This window comes from Mastigoproctus giganteus, chromosome 8 (genome assembly GCF_048544385.1).
Source record: "Mastigoproctus giganteus isolate SK-2022 chromosome 8, ASM4854438v1, whole genome shotgun sequence".
NCBI lineage: Eukaryota > Metazoa > Arthropoda > Arachnida > Uropygi > Thelyphonidae > Mastigoproctus > Mastigoproctus giganteus.
Genome location: NC_143582.1, coordinates 43,435,049 through 43,462,755, shown reverse-complemented (window position 1 = coordinate 43,462,755; position 27,707 = coordinate 43,435,049). Strand labels below are relative to the sequence as shown.

General features: G+C 37.8%; 1 protein-coding gene across 1 annotated transcript; it reads left to right on the top strand.

Annotated features, from left to right (window-relative positions):
• On the top strand, positions 1-22,028 carry LOC150081493 (caspase drICE-like). The gene is made up of 2 exons (XM_090379329.1): positions 1-123; positions 21,064-22,028. Exon 2 carries the CDS (start codon positions 21,089-21,091, stop codon positions 21,917-21,919), a length of 831 nt encoding a protein of 276 aa, XP_090235455.1. The 5' UTR covers positions 1-123; positions 21,064-21,088; the 3' UTR covers positions 21,920-22,028.
• The last annotated feature ends 5,679 nt before the right edge of the window (positions 22,029-27,707 follow it).

Sequence of the window (27,707 nt, the reverse complement as noted above, 5' to 3'; positions counted from 1 at the left end):
ACGTGAGCGCTTCAGCCATTATTCTGTGTACTCAGCTATTATTTGAAAAGCAATAGAATTTAATGTTACTGAGAAGGTGAAGCGTGTTAAGTTTTGGTATCAAGTTAGATAGTACTGAACCAAGTAAATATATCGATTTTTCTCCTTCTCATTTAAATTTGGATATATTTTTTCATAAATGCAAATTGCTTCTTTGTCAATTGAAATGATTTGCACATAACTCATTAGGAAATCAGAAAAAATGTGATGTATTTGAACTTTACATTCAGTATTTATGCTGAATGTTATAAAAAAAGAAAAAAAAATAGGTGTTATATATATATATATATATATATGTGTGTATATATATATATACACACACACACACGCACACACAATAAGTAAGTAAATAAAGTTGTTGATGTAAGTAAAAAGTGACAAAGAAGAAAGAAAATAGAAAAAGGGAGATAATAATATATATAAGGGAATAAATCAATATTATATTACATAAAATATATACATAATTATATTATTATTATTAGTCATATGGTGCAGGGAAGCTTCAGGCTTCCTTGCACCATATGGGTGGAAGCCTGGGATGGATAGGATCTATCCATTTATTATTATTAATATTTGCTATATGGTGTAAGGAAGCCTGAGGCTTATGCGGCACCAGCTAAAAAAAATTTCTCAATTACCCTGAGAGAGAGAGAGAATAAGAGTCAGAAGTACAAGGGAATCACCAAGAAAGAGAAGAATGATGATATCCAGCTCAGGACCCTGGGTGTGCCAAGCCCATACTCACCAGATGTGATGAGTAAAGGAGGTGGCAAAGGTAGTAACCAAACCTTAAGCCATAGTTATGAGAGCAACCTTGTACTCAGGGGAAGTCCCCACAGACTGGAGATGTGCAAATGTATCCCCAGTTCACAAGGGGGAAACTAAGGGTGACACGAATAATTACAGACTAGTTAGTTTAACTTCTGTTCTGGGGGAAAATAATGGAGTCGCTGGTTAAAGAAGCATTGCAGGATCATCTGGACAAGACTGCAGTAATAATTCAGACATAGCTGGATTTGTAAGGAAAAGTCTTGTCTAACAAATTTGATTGGACACTATGATGTGGTTACAAAGGAACCAGATGCAAAAAATAATTTTGATCTCATATACTTTGATTTCAGTAAAGCTTTTGACACTGTTGCACATGGAAGACTACTGCACAAATTGGAGCAGTATGGTATTAAGGGCAAGTTGCTATAATGGATAAAATTGTGGTTGAGTGGGAGTAGACAGCTGGTGGTATTCAATGGATGCTGCTTTTTGTGGACTAATGTTATTAGTGGAGTCCCCCAGGGTTCAGTTGGGCCCACTGTTGTATATTTATCAATGATATTGATGAAGGTATATCAGGCTTAATGCCAAAGTTTTCAGATGATACAAACGTTGGCAGGTTTGTTAAGGCCGCCATAGCTGAGTGGTCAAGTGCACGGGTGCAATAAGTACACGTCTTGAGTGACACGGGTTCAAGCTGTGACTGCTGAATATGGTGCTGTTTCTTATATTCTCTCTAACTTGTGAACTCCTCTGACTGTGTGGTCGACCTGGAGTATAAACAGAAAATTTATTTAAATTTATTTATTTTAATGACAGTAATGGCAGTGTGCTACTGCAACAGGATCTAGAAAAGTTGGACAGATGAGCTGAGAAGTGGCAACTGAAGTTTAACATTGACAAATGCAAAGTACTGCATGTAGGTAGAAGTAACCTCAGAGTAACGTACCACCTGTGTGGTACTACACTTAGGGTGGTAGAAAATGAAAAAGACCTGAGAGTAATTGTGCAGTCAGATATGAAGTTTCTGAGCAGTGCAGACAGGTGGCTAGAGCAGGCCATAGGATATTGTCAATGATATACAAGAATTTTGCTAGTAGGGAAAAGGAGTTGATTATCCCTTTGTATAAGGCAATGGTCAGGCTATGCCTTGAGTATTGCGTACAGGTCTGGATGCCTCATTTTAAGAAAGTTTTAGAGTTGCTTGAGCGAGTACAGAGAAGGGCAACAAGATTAGTGTGGGGAACGAGGGGGTGGTCTTACCAAGAAAGGCTTAAGGTCTGCAGATTGCATCGTCTGGAGACTAGGCACCTGCGAGGTTATCTGATTGAGGTCTATAATGCCTACAATGGGTTAAGCAAGCTCAATTCTGATGGGATTTTTCCTCTTGCCCAGATTATGAACCTGAGGGCATAAATTCAATTTGAGGAAAGAGAATTATAGAATAGATGTGTGGAAATTTGCCTTTAGCCAGCAGTTAGTTGATTGCTGGAACAAACTGCCATCTGTCGTGGAAGTTGATAGCTTAAATAAAATCAAGGAAGAACTGGACAAATGTTTAGAGGGAATTGATCTGTGAAATGTTTTTATTTATTTATTTTATTTTCCCCTTCTTTGGCTGATGCTACAAAAGCTTGCTGGTTTGTATCACATGCTTCTGCTACTACTACATGATGACAATATAGTGTCATCTGCTTCTGACGTAAAGTACATGCCATGGCAATATATAAATACATCAAAATATAGTATTGGGGGGGGAAAAAAACCAAACACAAAGTAAAGTGTAATTAAAGCTGTAAGTGAGGATAAAAAAAAAAACAGCTGGCTTGTAATGTAAAGCAAACATATCCGCATTTCACCCAGAGAGGACCCGGAAATAATTATATGACCAATGAAACTGAAGCTAAAATGAACAAAGAAAATTAGTCACCTGTCAATGGCATCTCATGATGTTTGTGAGATGCCGCCTGTCAGTGGCATCTCACAAACATGTGGGAAAGGGAGACACCTTTGCTTACTTGGTATCTGTTAAATGCCAAACAAAAATTTAATGTCTTGTAATTCATAGTATGTCAAAATGAAAGCAGAAATTATGGTATAACCAATTACAGAATATTGGTGGGGAAGGTACATGTGGGGGAGATTTGATTTTATTTCCAATATAAAAAAAAACAAAAAAAACAGAAAAATTTAAGAAGTGGTTTCTGTCAAATGCTATGCTAGCAAATGAAGTTTAGTGAGGCATGTCATCCAGCAGACAGGTCTACGAAGTAGGTGAGCTTTTCATGTTTCCATGTTGACTGACAATCATTGACACCTCCAAGTGCTGACCGGGCTAGCCGGGTGGGTAAAGTGCCTGCCTGGCAACCCAAAGGTCACGGGTTCGATTCCCGCCTCGGGCTTGGATCAAAGTACTGCAAAAACTTTGGGAAGTGCATTATAGCCACAGAAGCCTATGCACCAACAACTACTAAAAAAAAAAAAAAAAAAAAAAAAAAACCAACCTCCAAGTTCAGTGGGCATAGGGACACCATTCCTGGACATTGAGTGAGCAGAAAAGAGTTTCCTGGTCTGATGAATCAAGGTTCCAGTTCCATCACTGTTCTAACTATTACAGTAAAAGTTTTCTATATATAGGAAGCTAAAATAATTTCACTTTTTAATTATTAATTAAAGGGTAATGCAGGATCATTATTTTGAAAGGCACCTGTCAAATGCTGTGCTACCACTGCCAGCTTATAAAGCAACAATAAAGAGTAGGTACAGAGCCATGTTAAGATGGAAGTGACTGCATACAGGAGAGAGAGCCCTCGTGACTAGCAAAATTAGCAATCGGTACTTTTCGCATAGTGGCTGATGCTGCATAAGCTTGCATTATATGCCTCTACTAATGCTAATGCTAATTTATCTGGATCCCATTGCAGCAACGTACTGTCATTAGTGTCCTTAACAACCCTGCCAACCTTCGTATCATCTGCAAACTTGGACATTAAGCCTGATATACCATCATCAGTATTGTTTATAAATACAGAAAACAACAATGGTCCCAACACTGAACCCTGAGGGACTCCACTAATAACAGTAGTCCATGAAGAGCAGTGTCCATTGATTACCACTTCTCCCACTGAACCATCCCTTTATCCATAGCACCAATTTGCCTCCAATGCCACACTGCTCCAATTTGTGCAGCAGTCTTCCATGCAACAGTATCAAAAGTCTTTCTAAGATCCAAATATATGATATCAAAGTTATTCCCTACTTCCAGTTTCTTTGTGACCACATCATAGTATCCAATCAAATTGGTCAGACAAGACTTCCCCTTTGCTGTGTCTGAGCTACAACTGAAGTGTTGGCTAGATGATCCTGCAGTGCTTCTTTAACCAGTGCCTCCATTAATTTCCCTGGAACAGAAGTTAAACTAACAGGTCTATAATTACTTGTGTCGCCCTTTGATCCTCCTTTGTGAATTGGGGTCACATTTGCATATCTCCAGTCCATGGGTACCTCCCCTGATTCCAAGGAAGCTCTCATAATTATGGCTAAGGGTTTGCTTACTTCCTTTGCTGCCTCCTTTAATATAACTGGATAGATCCCATTCATCCTGGGTGCCTTTTTTATGTTTATCTTCAACAATTTCTTCTCCACTTTCCTCTCAGTTATTACAAAATCATCTAGATCACTGCCAGAGTTTAATTCACCTCTGGCACTCCCCTCCCTGAGTAACTTCTCATGTGTGAATGTAGATGCAAATGACTCATTTAGTTTGTTAGCCACCTGAGCAGGATCATCAACAGTTGAACCATCAATACCCAGTGGAGCAATCTGATTCATTCCTTTCCTTCTAGAGTTTACATAGGTAAAGAACTTTTTGCTGTTTTTCTTTGCATCCTTTGCCAAAGATTTCCCATAATCTGCCTTTGCCTGTGTAATCTCCTTTGTGACTTGGTTACAGACCAACTTATATCTATCATAGGCTTCCATTTCACCCATTAATTTATATGTATCCCATGCATTTTTTCTTCTCTGCCACATGTCTCATTAGTTCACCTTGAGCAATATTTCTTAGTTGATATGTAGCTTCCAAGATTAATTCTTTGAATGCCCCTCATTTTGAATTTGCTGTTGGTAATATCATCAGTTTGTCCCACCGTATAGAATTTAAACACAGAATAGAATTTAAATGGTAGTTACCTGTTTGAGTAAATCCCACTTCAGCACACTGTGATCACTACCACCTAGTGGTTCCTTTATCTGCAGATTCCTAATGCATGAAGAATCACTACTGATAATCAGATCAAGAGTATTACTTCCTCTGGTTCGGTCCGAACATGCTGATGTAGAAAACAATCATCCAATAAATCCACAAAAGCCTTGCTAGTGTGTGAGTGACCAACCCACAAATTCCATTTGATATCCAGGAAATTAAAATCCCCCATTATAAGACTCCCTGATTTACTGGCCCACTCTATTTCCCTGTACAGTTTTTTATTATACTCATCAGAGTCATTAGGCCTATAACACACTCCTACTCTCAATTTTGATCTCCCAGTGCGTATGTCACACCAAACTGACTCAACACTGCACTGCCCAGCGATGTCGATTGGCTGCACTTCCTTGGATGTGCAGCCATATTTCAGTTCTCCATTCCTTATATCTGTGTGACACCATGTCTCTGATATCCCAACAATATCTGCCTTTGATGTTTTGACCAACACCTCAAATTCATCAAATTTATTAACCAAACTCCTAGCATTGGTATGTACTCAAATATATATGCACCTGTTCCTATTCTTATATTAATACAACCCATGTGTTTACTTGTACCGCAATGACTCCCAGCAGTCTCTGAAATACCCTACATCTTGTTTTCCAGGCTGCTGCTCATTCCAATAGAAGCAGTGCAAGTATCCCTTTCACCTCTGCCAGCGGCTACTGTTAATCTATTAGTCCTTATATCCCCCCCAAGTTAGCAGTTTTCCCGACTTACCTAACACTGCCTCGATAGCATCAGCAAATATTCTTGCACCCTTTCTATTTAAGTGTATCCCATCCCTGTAGAAGCAGTCTCTCCTGTTAACAAGTACAGACCAGTGTGTTTCTCAAGACTTGCCTAGATTTCAGATCCAGGGTGCAGATTTGCAATATTTTGATAATATGCTCCATGAGCTGGTCACTTCCAAGACTATTAATTGTCTGAAACTGTTGAATACTGAAATGTAGGCAGATGAAGTGCAAAAGTTAATAATGGAAGTGTTTGAAGCCACTCTTCACTAAAAGAAATGTAGAATGAACTACATGCCTTGGTGGTCGCAGGGACTTTCTAATCTGAGGAAAATTGTTAAAAATACACATAGGGGCTTCTAGCGGCTGTGGAGATTATGAGACTCCAGAGACTGGAGCACCTGATCTTTGACTGTGTTCCGTACGTTGATCGTAGACATGAGTTACAATTATTAACTATTGTGTATGACTATAAAGATGTGACTCATTTCCTGGCAAACAGGGTAAATTTCTTGGCTTTGTCAGATTACACATAAAATCTTTAAGAGAAGAAAGCAATTTGTGAATGCTGACTTAAATGATGTGGTTAATGGTTAAAAATTGTACATTTCTAAATTTATTCTTAAGGTTGATGTTTTAGTTAAGGAAAATTCTTTTGTAGGTCCAGACATCTTTTGCTTGGTTGATTGTATATAACCTGATGGAGTAGGTTATTGAGCCTGGCTGTGCTGTGTAGGTGGTGTAAATTTTCTGTGAAATGTAGGCTTATGTCCTTTTATGATATGAGCTTGGGTTATCGATATGAACTTTCCAGACTGCATTTCTGGCTTGTCTTGAGCCAGGGGTGGGGAACCTGCAGCCTTAATCCACATGCAGCCTTTTGAGGTACCAGTTGCAGCCTATTGTCTGTGTCTCTCAAATGCAAAATCTGCCTTTTATTTCATGACATAACACAAACTCAATATTTTTAAGGTAAATTTTATCTATTCTCTTTTTTTATATATCATTATTCTAAATTTATTCTTAAGGTCCTTATATAAATTAGTTTACATTTACGCCATACATTACCAAAAGAAACATAAAAGGCATAAAAATATTGGATAGATCGATAGAGTACAAAACAAAGTGAAGAGGTAAAATTATATATATTGATAACTGTGTAGTTAGCGAGAGACCTGTCAGTGGCAACTCGGTAATTGGTGAACTGGCAACCACCCAGTGATTCACGTCACAGGCTTGAGAGCTTCTTAAGAAAGAACTGTAACATGTTAAAGAAAATGTATGCATTGCCTTTTCTAGTTAAGGAAAATAATAATGAATTATATATTAAAGTAAATACAAAATAAAGCCATTATTCTAATTCACTAGTCTTAACAGAATATTATGGTTTCCCATACAAATGATATGGCATCACTTCCACTTGAAACTGAACTTCATTTGGCAATGTTGCATTTCTTATCTGTGATGACTCATATCGCTTACTACTATCAGTATCAGTTGACATTCCGATCATTCTCGCCAGTGCCATCGGTTTCCAATGCTTGTTTCCTTTAAAATTAAATCAGTCTGTGTATTTTATTTTTAATTTTTACTGGTAACCCGATTATGTCAAGAAATAAGAAAAGAGTATTAAAGGAAAAAAAGAGAGTATTCAATCAAGAATGGGAATTACAGTATTATGTTGTTGCTGTAAACTGTAAAATGATTTGTTTGCTCTATGACACTATATTGGCAATAGTGAAGAAATACAATGCATATGAGCATTATGCGACTCATAAGGACAACAAATATGCTAAATCTGAAGGAGAACCTTGAAAATGAAAGAGGAAAAGCAGCAGCAATAAGTATTTAAAACTACGTCAGGACAAGGGACTGACATCACTGAAGTGACATATAAAGTAGCATATATACAGTACTTGGAAGAAGAGGTAAGCCATTTAGTGATGTGGAAATCATAAAAGAATGCATTGTTGAAGTTGTGGGATGTTTAGATTCAGCTAAGGTTAAGAACTCAGGGTAACACGGGAATTTTTTTTTTTTTTGGCTGGTGCAGCATAAGCCTCAGGCTTCCTTGCACTTTAAGGCTAATAATAATAATAAGTACAAACAACTGCCCTTTCAAGGAGGACCATAATTGATTGTCATCATGAATTAGCCCATAATATAACAGAACAGCTTTGTGCAATATGCCAAAGTGAAGACATTTATTATTTGATTGCCTTGGATGAATCCACTGACATTGCTGACTCAGCACAGGTGTTATTTTTTATTCATGTTATAACTACAGATTTTCATTGTCACAAGGAGTTACTGGCTTTGGGACACCCTTACTGCCAGGACACCTGGAATTGACATCTACAAAGAAAAATGCCATGAAGCAAAACTGGATTTATGTAATTTAATAAGTGTATGCACAGATGGTGCACCTTCCATGAGAGGAAAACATGAAGGGTTTGTTGCATTACTACAGAAAGAATTGCTAGATCCAGATACTTTGATTTCCTTTCACTGTATTCTTCATCAGCAGAATGTGTGCCAAATCTACTGTTTTAAGTGACACATTAAATAAAGTTATAGGTATGGTAAACTACATTCAAGCAAATACATAATGACATTGCCAATTTCATAACATGCTTCATCTTGATGATGATACATTCAGCATGGATCTGCCATGTCATTCCAAAGTGCACTGGTTGTCCCAAGGGCAAATACTTGTCATACTTTTATCTTTGCAAAAACAAATCACAAGCATGAATTGTCAAAAGTGGAATTCTGCAGAGATATTGTATTTTTGTATGACATAATATCAAAGCAAAATGATCTGAATATTTTTTTGCAAGGTAAAACCAAATCTATATATAATATGTGGTTTAAAATACAGGCATTTCGGAAAAAGCTGACCTTTTTCAAAACCTTGCTTACCTGATCAGGACTTTCAGCTGAACACTTTCCTGAACTGGCAAAAGTAATTAATGAACAGGACACAAACGAATCATTAAGGAAATGCGACATGAAAGAATACACATCTGTTCTAGACCCCTCGATCAAAGAATACAATGAAAGGTTTGCTGATTTTGAGAAACATGATTTCATACTGAAACTAGGTTTTCAACCACACATGATTGATGTCTCTAAAGCATCTGATGACTTACAGATGGAATTAATTGAGCTCTCAGAAGATAATATTCTGAAGTCTATTTGACATGAAGAAGGATCCTCTTCAAATATGGAAAAATACTCGTGAATGCCCAAATTTACGTCAACATGCTCAATGAATGCTATCTTGTTTTGACACAACATACTGTTGTGAATCAACATTTTCATATATGACACAAATTAAAACAAGATTGAGATCTCAGATGACAGATATTCACTTGGAGGACCAATTAAAATTACACTCAATGATGTTGGAACCAAATATCAGACTACTTGTCTGGCAATAAGCAGTTGCAAGAAAGTCATTAAATGGTTTATTATTATCATTATTAGCCATATGGTGCAAGGAAGCCTGAGGTTTATGCTGCACCAGCCAAAAAAAAAAAATTTCTGGGTTACCCTTGAAAGAGAGAGAAAAGAGAAGTAGAAAGCAATCACCAAGAAAGAGAAAAATGATGATATAAAGCTGAGGACCCTGGATGTGCCAAGCCAATACTCACCAGATATGAGCCCCTGGGGATTGTAGTCTAAGTTCATCCATTTTGAATTTTGTTATTATTATTATTATTATTATTATTAGCCATATGGTGCAAGGAAGCCTGAGGCTTATGCTGCACCAGCCAAAAAAAAAAAAAAAATTCCTGTGTTACCCTGAGAGAGAGAGAGAGAGAGAGAGAGAGAGAGAGAGAGAGAAAAGTAGAAGGGAATCACCAAGAAAGCATAATCTTTGCTAAACAAATAAATGTCGCAAAATATATTTTGTTTAAATATTCCTCATACAATAACAGACTGCAATTAAAAGTGTAAATATGCCTACAAAAATTTAATTTTTTTTGTATATATTTAATTATCAGCATGTGGCCTATAGCAGTGTTTCTCAAAGGGTGTGCCGCGTCACATTAGTGTGCCGCAAAATTTTCCAAGTGTGCCGCAAAATTTAGAAATTTCTTCTTCTATGACTACGTAGGTGTGCCGCGAAATTTTTCTTCTTTGGAAAATGTGCCACGAGAGTAAAAAGATTGAGAAACACTGGCCTATAGTATCTTGGTAAAATAAAATATGGCCTTCTAATGTAAAAAGGTTCCTCACCCCTGTCTTGGGTTTTTTCTGTGTGTGTTAAGAGTCCATGTGCTGGTCTAGAGTCTCATTTTTGGGCCAGAAAACTAAACTATGAGCAAGGATATTTTGTTGTTTATTACTAGACTGAGTGATTTTTACCTTGACCCTTTTGTGGAAATTGATTTGTTGCAGGGTTGGACAACTGCTGTGATACTTACAAGTTTGGATTTGAGAATGGAAGCAAGGGTATTTTTTTTTACTTAACTGTTGATCTGGTTGTGCATGAATCAGTGTGCGCTTTGATGATTTAAATTCTCAGTCTTCTTGCACTTTAGCACAGTTTTGTTCTGGTCTGTTTGGGTGTCGTAAGATTGATAATGGTGATATCAACAAATTATGTCTTTAGGCAAAATGTGTTCATAAGATGGATATTCACATTTTTGGTGTTCTCTTAAGGAAAGGGACACTAATATTACTTGTTGTACCGGGTTCTGTTGGAACTGGTGAGCATGAACCCTTTGGACTATTCCTAGTGAATCGAATGCAGATATTATTTATATTGGCTCCTAACCTGGATTAAGAAATATTTCACTGTTTTGGTGAAATTGACTGTAATTTCAAATCCTTGAATGTTATATTATGTTTTCTTCCCCGAAGTGTGGGAGTTTCACTCAAAGTTGTGCTTTGGGTTTGTGCATGAATGGGTATACATGCGCTTTGGCAACCTTTGTGTGTATATTCCTGATTATGGGAATAAATTGGTTTCTGTTGTAAAGGCAACTTCACAGCCGGGGGACAGGGGACCAGGTGCCCCCTGGTCCCCCGGCTGTGAAGTCACCAGGATCCGGCACTCAACATAACTTATGTTATATGAATTGTTTGGTTAAATTAAGTTTCATAGAATTTTGTTATGCTTCTAGTTGTGAGAAACCTTAATCTTGTAAATGTCTCTTTGGGGTAATGATTCATTCCTCAGATTTAGATATTTTGAGGTTTTAACATGTAAAAGGTTATATATTGAATTGATTTAATTTAATTAATATAATTAAATTTTGAAAATTTCTTTGGTTTCTTTCCATTAGTTTTAGTGGTTTTCAACTCAAAGATAAAGAGTTTTGTGTAAATTCTAGATTTAAGTATTAGCCTTAAATTTTGAATAGAGAATTTCTGTCCACTAGTTTACTTTTTCTATTCTTTGTTCTCTCATTCCTAATCCTTCTATTTCATGGGGATGTGCCTACTCTGTCATCCCCATTCTTCTTTACTCTATCTCAGTCCTATTCTTTTGTTTCTGGAGGTTGCCTTCTTCTTTCATCCCCTTGCTTTCTGGCTACTTTCTTTTCTACTCCCATACTTCTCCCTCTAAATTCCATTCCTTTTCCTTTCCTTGGGGCTCCCAGGCTTACCTGATAGCCCCAGTAAGTGTCTCAGCTAGAAAATGGTCCCTTGCATGCTTCCATGTGGCCCAGGTTGGAAGTCAAGTGCAGGAGAACAGGTGTCTCCTGCCCCCCCTGGCTGCGAAGTCACCAGGTGCCAGCACTCAACATAACAACACAAATACTTTCACACCTAATACATACAAACATACACTTGCCAGCCTTGCACATACCTTACACACCTACATACATACACTTGGCCTTATACCTTTTCAGATGCTACAGTTGGCATATAGGGGAAACCCTGGAGATGCAATTGAAACAAACACACCTTGACACCTTGTATCTTTACCACTGTCACTAGGTGGTGCATTTTTTCCTCCTTAGAATTGCCCTGCTTGAAACCATACTGATTGTTTGTGTGATATCCTGCTTCTGTATAATAAACCGATATTCTAATATAGGATTTAGGATCAGTGGGAGGTTTTTCATGGTTCTTTAATATGAGCCTGAGCACAGCTGTTTTCCATATTTTGGGGAAATTTCTCTGTGTCAAACAGTGATTATACAGATTTATAAGTTTGTCTGGTGCTATTTCAGCCAATTTTTTAATGATTTCAATTTATAGGTCAAATCCTCGGTATTTATTGTTTTTAGTTTTTGTCAAGGCCACCTGTAATGCTTTTTTTGTAAATACAGGCTCTATGTTGGCATTTTCATAGTTTGAGTTTTCCTTACTGATGTCATTCTGAGTAGGGGAATAATTCCCAGCCTCAGTCTGGATAATAGTGTCTAATATGTTATTAACAGACTCTGCTCAACATAGGGTTGGGGTTCCATCTAGTTTAACTGTTGTTTCTGTAACATTTTCACTTGGCAGCGTGTTGGTGACAATTCTGTACATGACTCCCCAAGGGTCGGCATTTCCAGATGTCCCCACCAAGTGCCACCAGGATTCTCTAATGAGGGCTGTGTATTGGTTCCTGAGAATTCGATAAGAATCTCTCAGTTCATCAACCTTATTTTGTGGCCAAAATGTTCTGGCTCTGAAAATGTCTTCTTGCTTGGTATACCCTTCTCCTAAGTATATTTAGTTCAGGGGACTACCTGCTTCCTAGATTTTTTATTTTGGATGGACAAGTTTGATGTTTTAATAATGATGTCAGTCATAATCAGTGCATGGTTGTCCAGGCTATAATTGTTGTTTGATCTAGACCACTCATTTTCCTGTTTCTGCAGCTCAGCTGTTATTAGTTCGATGAAGATGTTCCAGTTTGCTTTCTTTAAGTTATATCTTTTAACATCCAACAGGGGCTTTTGAACTATTTGTAGTTGCTTGTTTAATTTAAAAGTTATTGCCCTGTGATCTGATGTAGGTTGACTGGACACACAAGTCCATAATTTTATATGCTATTGAATTTGTGGCAAGAGTGACATCAGTGTCACTCTCCCACATGGTTCTGCTAAAAGTTGGCAGATTGTGAGGCTGGTTTAAAACCTGAAATGTAGAAGTGGCTATATATTCTGTTAGTGTTTGGCCATTTTATGTATGCCTGCTCTGTCTTCTGCACGGCTATGCCATAAGGATGACCAGCAGTTAATATCAGCACACACAATAATGTTTGCATTTGGTAACAGAGCTGTAACTGTTTGTAAGTATTCTATACTAGTATTTATATCTTCATCTGGTCTGCTGTACAATGATATAATATAAAACTGTCCTATAGCACTGGTGATACGTGAAATGTGCACACACACACACACACACACACACACACACACACACACACACACACACACACACACACACACACACACACACACACACACACAGCCACTGGGGAGCAGAGGTGACCCACCTTTGTGACAGTAAGATCAGTATTTTTTACTACTATTACAGTAGAAGTGACACCAGTGGTGTGTTCTATGATCTTATAGCCTCTTGGATATCCTTGAAGTCTACCCATATGTGTGTAAGGCTCTTGGAGTACCAAGATATCTATATCATTTTCCTCTAATTGAGTTTGATCTGATCAACAACTGTACGTGCTCTTTGAGCATTCAATTGGATGAAATTTAGGGCCCTAGTCACATTTATATTCCCTGTCTGATCCATAGTTGGTCCTAGAATGAATTAATTTAATCATTTTTTGATAGCAGGGGCATTTCACATCCTTCATGGTGTGCAAATGATCAGTCAGCCATGCCACCTTAAAGGTAGCACACCTTCATTCATTTTACTAATCCTTCTGAGATGCCTAGTTGCCAAGCTCTGTAGCACACATAATCAGAGCCATTCATCATATGGTTGTCCTGCTGATCTCACCATTCGAGTTGTACATCTTTGGACCCTTTCAAGGACCTTGATGTTTTTTTTTTTGTGGAGATGTGGTCTCCATACTTGAACACAGTATTCCAAATGTGGCCTTACAATTGCCTTGTACAGTGGGTTTGTGACCTCCCTATCTCTACAGGATAGCATCCAATAAATCATCGATAGGACACAATGGACTTTCCTGGCTGCCTGTTTACACTGTTCATAAAACTTCGTATCTGCCTCTATTGTAACTTGCAGATCCCTTTCCTCCTCCACTGTTTTTAATTCAGCCCTACCAAGTGTATGATTTGTTTGTGGTTTGCTATTCTCCAAATGTAATACCTTGCATATAGCAACATTAAAATAATAGCTGCCACTTCGCTGACCATCTTTGAAGTCTGTTCGAGTCATCCTGAAGGAGCGCTTCTTGGCACTGATCATTAACATCTCTGCCAAATACTTAGTCAAAAAGTGAGTTTTACTATAATTTTATTTCTATTTTAAAATTCTGCGAGTTACATTTTTTCAGTATACCAGATAATTATTGTGAATTAAGCAGTTTTATTTCTTGTAATTATACTGTTTGAAGTACCTTGATTTAGCACCACCCCAGATTTAGTGCCAGTGTCAGAGATGAACAAATGATAGCACTAAATCAAGGTTCAACTGTATATCCAAATGCATTTCATACCCAGTGCAGGGAGGGTTATTATTTTTTTTAAAGCAAAACAGATCATTCAAACATGTTTCCCAACCAGAACCAGTCCCAGGTCTATTAGCTCTCCGTGTGAGATTTTTTGGTGCATCCTCTCCAACTTCCTATTAAGTTTATGCATTATGTTTTTGCTATTAACTGAAAAATACTTATTTTTTATTTTTAAAAAGAAACAATGTATGAGAGCACCGGAAGGATAGAATCAAATATATTATTTATTCATTTGAATGTCCGAATTGCTTGAATCGGAATGTAAGATTGACTTCATATCACGACTTGAGATATACAGCAAATCAGTGAATTTGCAGGGCACTTTTCACCCCTAAATTTTGGCACTTTGTGCAGTTTTGCCACTTGATCACCCTTGAAGCAGGCCTTGTTCCCAACGGGGGTGGCACTGCCCCCTGGGGGAGAAATTTTGATGTCCAAGGAAGCAGTCTAATCTAAGAAAGTGTGGTGTGGCATTGAGAAAACTACAGAGCTGTGTTTAAATCTAATATTCAGAAGTGGCATCATCCACTAATAAATTACCAACCCTACACTTTTCAAATCATATTTAAAGTGTCAGATGGGTCAAACCACCTCCTGCTGAAAGAACTGTAAAAGATTACACAGGGGGGATGTTCATGGCGAGTGAAGGGTGCAGTGCATTGTACAAACTCAACGGCAGTTCACTCTGCATTGCAGTACAATATGGGGAATGCAAGAACAATATCCCAAATGACGATGCACTGTACACTCAGATGTATGGGTGGTTCCACAGCAGACAACCCAAGAAATATCCTCGTCTCACTGCTGATCATCTTTGCCCATTTGGTCATCTTGATCAAATTTTATCAAGCCTTACTGCTAGATAAAATTTTATTGGAAGGATATTCAGGTGCATTTATATAGCAATAAAACTGCCTTCATGTTTTCATTTGCATCTAATTTTTCATTTTGAATGAATTTACTTCTTTAACAAGTGATTGTGAATCCATTCTAAAAAAAAAAGATTTGGTACTTTACCGTTAAATTCTTATTTATAATTACTGTAACAGAAATATGACTTTAGAAAACTTTCATTATCATGCAATATTGTTGAACTAGCCGCCATATTGTAGTTGGGCGCCTCCGTAGCCAGGTGGGAAGGAGCAGCAGTGCGTAGCACACGCTTCTTGATTAGACCGGGGTTCGAGCCCGTCACCACCAAATACAGAGGACGCGGAAAGGTCAGGAAATGACCACCGCATATCCCGGAGCAATATGGCCTTAGTTGCTAATGCTCCTAAAAACCAAATAACAACAACAACAATATTGTAGTCGATAAGAAATAGTATAACATATATATATCACGAACTGATAGCATAAGGTATAAAATAAAACTAGATAGCATAATACGAAGCACTCAATTAGAAATCTGTTAGCTTATTATAGTATTATCAATTAATCAAAAATATTATTAATCTTATTAAATTTCATTGTTAATTAAATTGTATTTAAACAGAAATCATGACCCAGACTAGAGCTGCGAAGCAAAGATCACAAACTAGCGAGAGTGCTGTGACTCGGGGGAGAAACGAAGGGGGGGTAATTCTCCAACACATCACAGTCTCAAAAAATGTGCGAAATGTGAAATGTGTTCTGACTTTTCTAAAACAGGACATGATTTAGCCAAGGAGGATGTCTTTGTGTGTGTGTGCTAGGTGTCTAGAGTGTCAAGAAATTAGGTGCCGACTCAGCGTTCTAATGGGTGTCTATGAGAGCTTGAAGTGTTGGGTAAATGCCCTTGAAGAAATTAATGAGGGGCCCATCAAGCTTGCAGTTGCCAGGCTCAACAGCAGAGCTCACTCCTGTGCATCAGGCAACACAGAGGCAATCTCCAAGGCAGAATGTGCCGATCCCAAAGGAACTAGTTATTGTTGGTGATTCTATTGTCAGGGAGACAGGGAATATACTATACAAGAAGGATAGGTGGAACCGGACCAGGGTATGTCTGCCAGGGGTAAAAGTTGATGACGTTGTAGAGCAGATACCATCTTTTATGTGCACAAAGGGTGATATTGTTGTACACGTTAGAACTAATGACATTACGAGTAAGAGATCTGCAGATTTACTCAACAAGTATAGGTCGATGTTGAAAAAAAGTTGAGTTAGGGTTGAATGTGAAAGTGTCTGCAATTCTGCCCAGACACGATAGCAGGAGTATATGATGAGAGCCTTGTCGATCAATTTGGCCCTGGAGAGATTGTGCAAGGCTCAAGGGGTAGAATTTTTTTCAACCTGGTCTGTGCTTGTTGACGGGAGAAACTGCTTCTACAGAGATGATGGGATACACTTAAATAGAAAGTTTGCAAGAATATTTGCTGATGCTATCGAGGCAGTGTTAGGTGGGTCGGAAATTGCCAGCTTGGGGGGGATACACAGACTAAAAGGTTAACAGTGGCTGCAGGCAGAGGCAAAAGTGATTCTTGCACTGCTTCTATTAGAATGAGCAGTAGTCTAGAAAACAAGGCAATGGAGATTTCCAGGACTGCTGGGAGTCAGTGGAACAAATAAATACATGGGCTGTGTTATGGTAACTAAGAGTAGAAACAGTTGCATGTATACTTGCATGTACACCAATGCTAGGAGTATAGTTAATAAATTTGATGAGCTTGAAGTGATAGTCAAGACATCAAAGGCAGATATTGTTGGGATATCAGAGACGTGATGTCGCACTGCTTATGTCTGTGTGACGTGATGTCACACAGACATAAGCAGTGCATAATAGGAATTTAGGGAGTACAATGTTTACAGAAAGGATAGACAAGACAGGAAGGGAGTAGGGGTTATGCTGTTAGTTAAGAAACACATAAAATCTAAGGAAGTGCATCCAATTAATGTTGGTGGAAAATGCAATGTTGAGTCTGTTTGGTGTGACATAAGCACTGGGAAAGGAAAAATGAGAGTAGGTGTGTGTTATAGGCCTAATGAATCTGATGAGTATAATGAGCAATTGTGCAGAGAACTAGAGTGAGCCAGTAAATCAGAATGTCTTATAATGGGGGATTTTAACTTTCCAGATATCGACTGGAACTTGTGGGTTGGTCACTCGCACACTAGCAAGACTTTTGTGGATTTATTGGATGACTGTTTTCTACAACAACATTAGTGAGAGGCAACCAGAGGTAGTAATACTCTTGATCTGATTATCAGCAGCGATTATTCATGCATTAAGAATTTGCAGATAAAGGAACCACTGCGTGACAGTGATCACAATGTACTGATGTGGGAATTACTTAAAGATGTAACTACCTTAAGGCTAAAGGGAAGGGCTATTGCTTTCGTAAAGGTGACTACAGAGGTATCAGATAGTTTTTAAATTCTGTACAGTGAGATCAACTGATGATATTACCAACATTGAATTCTAAATGGGACGCCTTCAGGGACTTAATTTTGGAGCCTACTAGGCTTCTCATTCCAACTAAGAAATACTGTTCAAGGTTTAGGCCTAAATGGATGGTAATCAATGAACACTGCTCTTCATGGACAAATGTTATTAGTGGAGTTCTCCAGGGTTCGGTGTTGGGCCCATTGTTGTTTTGATTATTAATCAATGATATTGATATCAATGATCAGGTTTAATGTCCAAGTTTGCAGATGATACAAAGGTTGGCACGTTTGTTAGCGACAGTAAAGACAGTATGCTACTACAACTGGATCTAGATAAGTTGGGCAAATGGGCCGAGAAGTGGCAACCGAAGTTTAACATTGACAAATGCAAAGTACTGCATATGGGTAGCAATAACCCAAGAGAAACGTACAAACTGTGTGGTACTACACTCAGGGAAGTGGAAAGTGAAAAAGACCTGGGGGTAATTGTGCAGTCGAATATGAAGTTCGCTGAGCAGTGCAGACAGGCCGCTAGGGCTGGTCTATTCCAACCTCATATTGTTTGGCATTACAAGAATGCAAAATGGAATGACCTGCGAGATTTCTTTTCTTCTTTTCCTTGGTCAGACTACTGTTTCAAAACTTCTGATGCCAACATTTGCTCTGATTGTGTCAGTGAAATTATTTTTCTAAGCCGAGCGTCCTGGCAAGACTCAGAAGGGCAGATCTTCCTACAAATATCTTTAAATGCATTGCACAGTATCTCTTGCACAGGAAAATCACTGTGAGAGCCCCATACGCTCAAGTCACACGGCAGGTGCACAGAGGCTGTCCACAGGGCTCAATTCTCGGCCCCATGTTATGGAACATGGTACTTGACATGTTTCTGCAAAAAGACGTAGGAAACGTTACATCTTTGGCTCTGATGTAACGTTTCCTACGTCTTTTTGCAGAAACTTGTCAAGTACCATGTTCCATAACATTGATGCTTGATGCAGGCAGCAGGACACAACTGGAAGCTTCTGGAAACAGATCCCTCGAAACCCTACAGGAATGGGCAACTGAACTCAATCTACAAATCGCTGCCACTAAAACCTTCTCAGTCTTACTAAAGGGGCATCTGCAGCTAAATAAACCACCACAGATAAAGATTCAAAATAAAACAATTCGAATGGATACCCAGCTTAAATACCTGGGTCTCCTGCTAGATAATAACCTTACTGCAGAGGAAAATTAAAAACTATGCTTTACTGTTTGCCAGGATTACTAGGAAAGACTGGGGGCTCAAAAGGAGAACCCTCAGTCCATTCTACAAGAAGGTCTTTCCACCCGCTATTACATATGCCGTTCCAGTCTGGTATAACAAAACTACAATGGTCTCCAATCAACGGAAGCTAGAAACTATCCAGAGGACAATATTACTGACAACTTCTCGAGCCTGCTGCACGGTCAGCACCCACGCCCTGCAGGCCCTAGGGGGGGGACTCTCCCCCTGGACATTGAGGTAGTGCAGTCTGGCATCCTAACCAACCTGACCAGAGGAAAGGCTACCACCTTCCGAGATTTCACCTCAAACACAGCAAACAACCACAAAATGGAAAACCGACGTTTGACCGAATACTTACATGACTTCTAGCAGCAACACTGGAATGACAGCACAAAGGGTACCATTACCAAAAAATTCATTCCAGACCTCAGAAAAACTCATCCAGAAATGCCAGTCTGGCTTTCCCCAGGCCTACTGTCCTCATACCTACTCACTGGGCATGGGGGCCATCAGAGGAAAGTTAATAACAATGGGATTAACAGACAACCCCCTATGCTTCTGCAGGCTCCCAGAGACCTGGGAGCACCTAATGTATACTTGCCCAATCTAGAAGACCTAAGATGTGTATTAATTACCAAAATACATACTTTAATCCAAAGGACCAAGAGCATTACCTCTTGGAATCCAGCAAGACCTATAATGCCTTTACCAACTTCGCACAGGAACTCTTTTGCAGACAAAGGACCCCTCTCACCTCCATAATCTTGACTTATATTACCACTGTACATCAGAACTGAGGATAGAGCACAATCCCCATAGCGAATACCAACACAAAGAACTCTCCATATACGAGGACCCTAACACGGGACCCCTTATCCCACGAACTTCATATCGGAACAGACAAATGTCTACTGGTGTCTGATGTCAAGCATGCAGGGATGGGCTCCCTCTGGTCCCTCCTCCAAAGACTAAAGAATAAACCATTTTAAAAATCACACACATCTCCCCCCCCACTAATTTCTACAATTTTCTTTTCTCAGTTTGAATTTATGTTCCATCAAGTTTGTAATCTGAGCAAGATGAAGAATCCCATCAGCATTGAGCTTGCTCAAACCATTCAAGGCTTTATACACCTTAATCAGATCACCTCGCATGTACCTAGTCTCCAGACACAGCAATTTATAGAACTTAAGCGTTTCTTTGTAAGAGCAACCCTTCGTTCCTTTCACCAGTCTCATTGGCCTTCTCTGTACTTGTTCCAGCAGCTCTACATCCTTCCTAAAATGAGGCCTCCTGACCTGTACGCAGTATTTAAGGTGTGGTTTGACCATTGCATTATATAAAGGGATAATCACCTCCTTTTCCCTGCGGGCAAAATTCCTGTACATCATTGATAAGACCCCATGACCTGCTCTGGCAGCCTGTCTGCACTGTACAGAAAACTTCATATCTGACTACACAATTACTCTGAGGTTTTTTTTTCATTCTCTACCACCCTAAGTGTAGTAGCACACAGTTGTTACATTTCTCTGGGGTTACTGCTACCCATATGGAGTACTTTGCATTTGTCAATTTTAAACTTCAGTTGCCACCTCTTAGCCCATTTGCTCAACTTTTCTAGATCCTGTTGCAGTAGCATACTATCTTTAGTGTTATTAACAACCCTGCCAACCTTTGTATCATCTGCAAACTTGGACATTAAGCCTGATATTCCTTCAGCAATACCATTAATAAATACAGAAAACAACAATGGACCCAACACTGAACCCTGGGGGACTTCACTAATAACATTAGTCCACAAAGAGCATTGTTCATTGATTACAACTCTCTGTCTTCTCCCTCTCAACCATCCCTTTATCCATAGCATTACTTGATGTATACTGTGCTACAAGGGAACCAACGAATTTTTTTAAAAAAATGTTCCGGACTTTACAAACTCAGCACCTAGTTTAATTATTTTAGATGTAGTGGATGAACTATTTAATAAACTGATTTTTTATTTTTACAGGTATTCTGCATAAAAACAGGAAATAATGGCCGGTGATTTTATTGATACATCAGATTTAAATGTTTCAGAATCTAGTTTCAAACCTATAGACATGTTTTTATTTCCTGAAACTGAAGCATATAATATGAGTCATAAAACAAGAGGGAAATGCATTATTTTCAACAATAAATTATTTGACAAACATACACATTTAAGTGAAAGAAGAGGTACAGATGTTGATGCTGTACGACTACATAATTGCTTTCAGAAACTTCATTTTAATACTATTACTTATAGTGATTGTTCTACAGAAAAAATTCTGACAACATTGCAAGAAGTTGGGAATGAAAATCATAGTGACAGTGATTGTTTTGTGTGTTGTATTCTAACTCATGGTGATTGTGGAGTTATTTATGGTAAAGACAAAAAATTTCCAACAGATTTAATCTTTTTGCCTTTTACGGATGAAGCTTGCCCTTCATTAGCTGGAAAACCAAAGTTATTTATTATTCAGGCATGCCAGGGTGATCAGTTAGACAGTGGTGTCCTTTTATGTCATGATGAACCTGATACCATTAGTAATGCTAGTAGAATTCCTCTGCATGTAGATTTTCTTATTGCATATTCAACAGTACCTGGATTTTATTCTTGGCGAAACACAGCAAAAGGTTCTTGGTTTATTCAAGCTTTATGTGAAACACTAGAACAGCATAGTAAAACTACTGATGTGCTAAGCATCCTTACTATAGTAAATTGTAGAGTTGCATATGATTATGAATCATACGTTCCAGATGATCACATTATGCATATGAAAAAACAGATTCCTTGCATAAATACAATGCTAACAAAGAAGATTTATTTTTCTCCAAAATTGTGAATGTTTCTTTCAGCGTATTACAATATAGACACTGCATATTTATATGTGCACACAGATATAGGTTAACATCTTAGTTGCAACAATATGTTCTGACCTACATGAGGCCAGTTTTTACAATTGTATTTTACAGATTATTAAATAGTGATTACACAGTGAGTGATATTCAGTTAATTAAAAATTTGTAACTAATTGTATTATATATAAGATGTACAGAACTGCAGTTTCTTCAAGTTACTTGATCACAGTGATATTCAATTAATTAAGAATTAATTAAAAATTTAGAGCTAACTGCATTTTATCTATGATGGTGAAAGGCAGAAACACTACAAATTTTTCAAGTTATTTATATATTCCCTCTTAAACATTTGAGCAGCATATATATATACAGGAACTATTTTACTTATTTTTAGGTTTAGGAGACATTGTTATAATTAAATTCGGGACAAAAGCCTCAAGCTATGAAAGCTATAAAAAAATCATGGCACATGTCAGAAATAGCCTCTTTCGGTACATAGTTGTGAGCTTACCGGATTTGCTACTTAGTACTCCAAAAATATGAGATCGATGCACTAAGTACAAACCCAGTTTGCTCATAGCTATACAGAAAGAGGCTGTGTGCAGTATGTATGATTTTAGTTTAAGCTAATGGTCGTCTATTGGCTTAAGTCTATTCTTTTTTGTCATATTTGAGCTATAATTTTTGAATTTTATATTAAAAAAAATACTTCAGAAATGAGTGTAAGCTGATTTTTATTTTAAAAAAATAAACAAAACAAATCCAATGATTGTAGCATGAGGAAACAACACATCTGCACTTATAACCAATCATTCATAGCTGAATGCGTGTATTGAAGAACAAATATCATCCAAATGTTTTATTTTTTTATTCAAATAAAATTGGTTTGTTCATTTCAGAAGTACAGTGATACGTTTTTAGGCTAACCCCAAGACAGAGAACAACTTTTCCATTGAGAAGAAAGCAGTTGATTAGGCAAAATTTTAATTTAAAAATCATGAAATCTAAATGGTAATAGTCAGGTCCAATTTTAATATCAAATTTAAAAATTTTTAGCCCAAATATGACAAAAAAAAAAGGTGAGGAATACAAATATCCTAAACTAAAATTAAGCAACTAGGCCCCCATCCTCCAGGACATTTCAGTTGAAACCTGCTGTATGTATACGATATTTACCAGATGATAAGATGTAGCTAGCTTTTAGGAGGAGAATTTTGGAAAAAATGTTTTAATTGCATATATTTGAAATAAATTTCACAAGTAAAGGATCATTTTCTCAGTTGGTGGAGGACTGAAAGACATTTCATTATATTCTGACGAAATGAGTACAAGGCAGGAGAGGTTTTTATATACTGTTGGTTTCAAATTGGACAATCATATGGCTTATTGTTGCATGTATAGATCACAGCGGGAAGAAGCAGGGCAGGAGAATTAGTATGCCACATATCATTGAAAGTGTGTTGTGCCATCTAGGGGGCATATCCATAAGCTAACAAAATTAATACACCTTTATTTGATAGTATCAGAGCACTTCAGCTCTAACCTATGACTGAATCTGTTATTCTGATGCAGCTTGCATCAGAATAACAGGTTCAATTAGCATGTTACTCATTCTGTTGCTCATCTCTGTGCTGGGAATTTGCAATGTACTTTCAATACTTCAGAAAGAATTAAAAAATTGTGCAACCCCAGTATAACATGGTCTTGCACTAACATTGATTTTAATTTAAATTACTGCAGTCCTTGCACAACCGTACTTATACAAAGGGTACTAGGAAAGTTTTGCAATATGACGCAACAATGAATCACAGGAAGCTGCTTGTTGCTGCATGTTGAGACATGTTCATACGTGCATAGTAGCCGCCGCGCCAAGTCGATGGGCTCAGTTATTCATTAGTAGTGAGAGTGTAAAGTGCTTGCGATGGCATTGTGGTCACGAAATGAGATAAGGACAGTTTTGCGGTATAATTTCGTGCGTGGTTTAACCATAGACCAGTGCTTAGAAGAAATGACTCTTGCACTAGATGATGATTGTCCACATCGTACAACGATATTCAGGTGGTATAGAGAATTCCAAAGGGGAAATTTCACTCTGGAGGATTCTGAGAGGCCGGGAAGGCCACGAACGTCAGTTACGGAGGAAAACGTTACTGCTGTGAGGAAAATGCTTGACGAAAACAGGCGAGTGACCTACCAACAGATAGAGGATACTTTGGGCCTAAATGCCCCAGCAATTCGTTCGATTCTGCAAGATCATTTGCACGTGAAGAAACTTTGTTCTCTCTGAGTGCCGCATCAACTGACTGAAGAGCAGATGACACGACGTGTGACTTGGTGCCGGGAGATGTTAAAAAAGTTTGATAAGGGACAATCTCGGTATGTGAACAACATCGTGACAGGTGACGAGACTTGGCTGTACTATTACGATCTGCCGACCAAGGCTCAAAACAAAGTTTGGGTCTTTGATGATGACAACACACCCGTAATTGTCAGAAAATCCCGATCTGTAAAGAAGAAAATGATAGCTGTATTTTTCAAATCGAGTGGAATTGTGGAACGTGTTGTTTTGGACACGCGGAAGACAGTCACAGCTAAGTGGTATACTGAACAATGCCTGCCTAAAGTCATTGGATCTATGAAGAACCTGCGGCCAAAGTCAAGAATGGACACCTGGTACCTCCATCACGATAATGCTCCAGCATACCGCGCCAAAGCCTGCACCGAATATTTGACCACAACAGGACTGAAACTTCTCGAGCACCCTCCCTACAGTTCAGACCTTGCTCCCTGCGACTTTGCACTGTTCTCGCATGTGAAAATGAAGCTAAAAGGGAGGCGGTTTTCCAGTGATGAGGACCTTCTACGGGCTTGGGACAACGAGTGTGCTTTACTCCCTAGTGAAACTTGGCAGAACTGGTTTAAAGATTGGTTTCGGAGGATGGAGAGGTGTATTGAATGTAGAGGAAATTACTTTGAAAAAATTAAATAAACAAAGCTGTATTGCAAAACTTTCCTAGTACCCTTTGTATAACATAGTATTTTTGAGCTTTTGTGGGGGGGAACCCTGCTATTATGTTAATGTAATTTTTCAACATTTCCATTCTTTTTTGTGAATCCCGCTGTTGACTCTAGTCATTATGCAGCAAAAAAAACTATTGAGAAATCCCCTTATTTTATTTTGTTGGGAAATCTCCATGTTGGATTCTGTGCTATTGAACTTTGCTTGTTTGAGACCATAAAAAATTGTGACTTTGAAGCATGCAGTTCTTGACTTTTAAGGTATTTATTTGATCATTCATAAATTTTACCGGGTATGTATTACTAAACTTTGTTCTTGAGAACCGTATTGGAATAATTTTTTTGTTGTGAATTAAATTCCAGCTCTATATTATGCCTAAGGAAATTAAAAAAGCACTGCACAAAAGAAATTTTATTTCTCTAGAATCAAAGATACAAATTTTGTATCATCTTTGAAAAGGGAAAAGGTATCATTCTTTGCAAAAGGTTTAAATTTAAATGAAGCAACAATCCGGCTCATAAATAAAAATGAACAGAAAATTAGAACTGCTGTTGCTGCAGGATCTTTCATTTCCACAAATATGGCAGCTCATCCCTGAGCACCAGTAATTAAGAAAATGGAAAACACATTCAGCATTTGAATTGATAGTGTTAAAAAAACGGATCCCATTAGACAGCAATGTAATTAAACAAAAGGCACTAACAATTTCAACTATTTAAAAGAAAATATAGAACCTTCTATAAACCCGGAGTTTGTTGCCAGTAAAGGTTGGTTTGAGTGATTTAAAAATCACTTCTCTTTACATAACATAAGAATTTAAGGGGAAAGTGCATCGGCTGATAATGAAGCTGCCAAGAAGTATGCATAGGAATTTTAAAAAATTACTGAAGAGCATGGATACACACCACATCAAGTTTTCAATGCCGATGAGGCAGGTCTTTGGTGGAAAAAAATGCCCGAACAGAATGTTTATTTAAAAAAAAAAAAGAGAAAAATACCCCAGGTTTTAAGGCATCAAAAGATTGTGTTACATTACTAATGCATCAGGAGATTAAATGATAAAACCTATGCTAGGTTATAGATCTTCTAATCCTCATGCAATGAAAGGTGTAAATAAAAATGCATTACCGGTATATAGGAAAGCAAATAAAAAAGCTTGGGTAACTGCAGATTTATTTAAAGAATGGTTTCTAAATTGTTTTGTGCCAGCTATGGAAAACTATTTAAAGCGGAAAACATCTAGATTTCAAAGTTTTATTACTATTGGATAGTGCGCCAGGCCATCCAAAATGTTGAAGTAATGTTCCTACCACCTAATACAACTTCTTTAATTTAGCCATTAGATCAAGGCATTATATCTACTTTTAAAACTCATTACATCAGAAAATTCTTACAATGAATTTTGGAAAAAATTGATTCCGAATCTACTGAAGTCCTGGAGACATGGAAACATTTTTCAATTGTGGACTGTGTCGGTATCATGAATTTTTTGGTAATGGTACCCTTTGTGCTGTCATTCCAGTGTTGCTGCCAGAGGTCATGTAAGTATTCAATCAAACAAGTAAAACTATCAACATTAAATGCATGTTGGAAAAATGTATGGCGGCCAGAGTCAGTTCATTCATTAAACATGGTCGAACTGGCAGAAAACAGAATTGGTGCGATAGTAGAGCTTGCTAAGTCCGTAGGAGGGGGATGGTTTTGATGATATGATTACTGAAGATTTTCAAGAATTATTGGTAGAAAAAGAGGCTGGCAAGGAGAATTTGGTGGAAATGATCTCGGAGGTAAACCAAATCGATTCAGAGGATGATAGTGCAGATGAAAAAGCATACGGGAAGGAATAAACTTAGCAGAGAAATTAAGATCTTATTTTTTGCATGCAGATCCTTCAACTGAATGGAGCACAAAGTTCAAAGGGTGAGCTTCAAAAATGCTTAGCTCCATACCATGAAATTTACAAAGATCTATCAAGCAAAAACAAACAAACCCAGATTACTGATTTTTTAAAAAGATCAGAAAATACACAAAATCAAGATGCTGCAGAAGAAAGGTCAGAAGGTGAAGATATTCTGCAAAAGAGAAAATGTTTTCGTTTGATTGTGCTTAGCAGCGATGAAGAGGAATAAAATTAAGTGCATGTACATTATCTGACATATATGTATCACAGTTTGTAAGATGATTGTTCAGTTTTTTAATAAAAATTAAGTTTCAGATAGTTTAAAAAAATGTTTATTTTTGTCAGCTTTTGGAATGAAACCCCCCCCTCTTTTTGCACAGGTTATTAGTCCCATATAACAGGGTTTCGCACAATACGAGATTTTATAGGAACATAACTACCATGTTATGCAAGGATTCCCTGTACTCTTAACAATTTTTTATTTTTAAGCTTACAGCAAGGATATTTTGCCACATACTGTATTTTTTTTTTTTTTTTTTTGAAAATCCCAAACATGAGAGGTATTAGAACCTATAGTAATTAGTACCATGCTTGGGTTAGAGGTTGAGAAGATGAAAGAAGAAATTTGTTGACATTAAACTTCTGTAGACTGTAATTTTCAGGAAATACGTATGAAGGAAGGTTGTTCCAGAAAACGGGAGTTGAATGAATAAACGAGGAAGATGAAAAGTTGGTTCTATGAGTTTGAAGTTGGACATTAAATGGATGTTGGCTGGTGGCAACACATGTTCGGACTGTTTTGAAAGAGAAAGCGGGAATTATAGAAGCCAATTCAGAAGAACAGTGCCAATGG

What these genes read in the sequence shown, in the direction of transcription:
- LOC150081493 (XM_090379329.1), top strand. Translation starts at nt 21,089, where the DNA reads ATGGCCGGTGATTTTATTGATACATCAGATTTAAATGTTTCAGAATCT.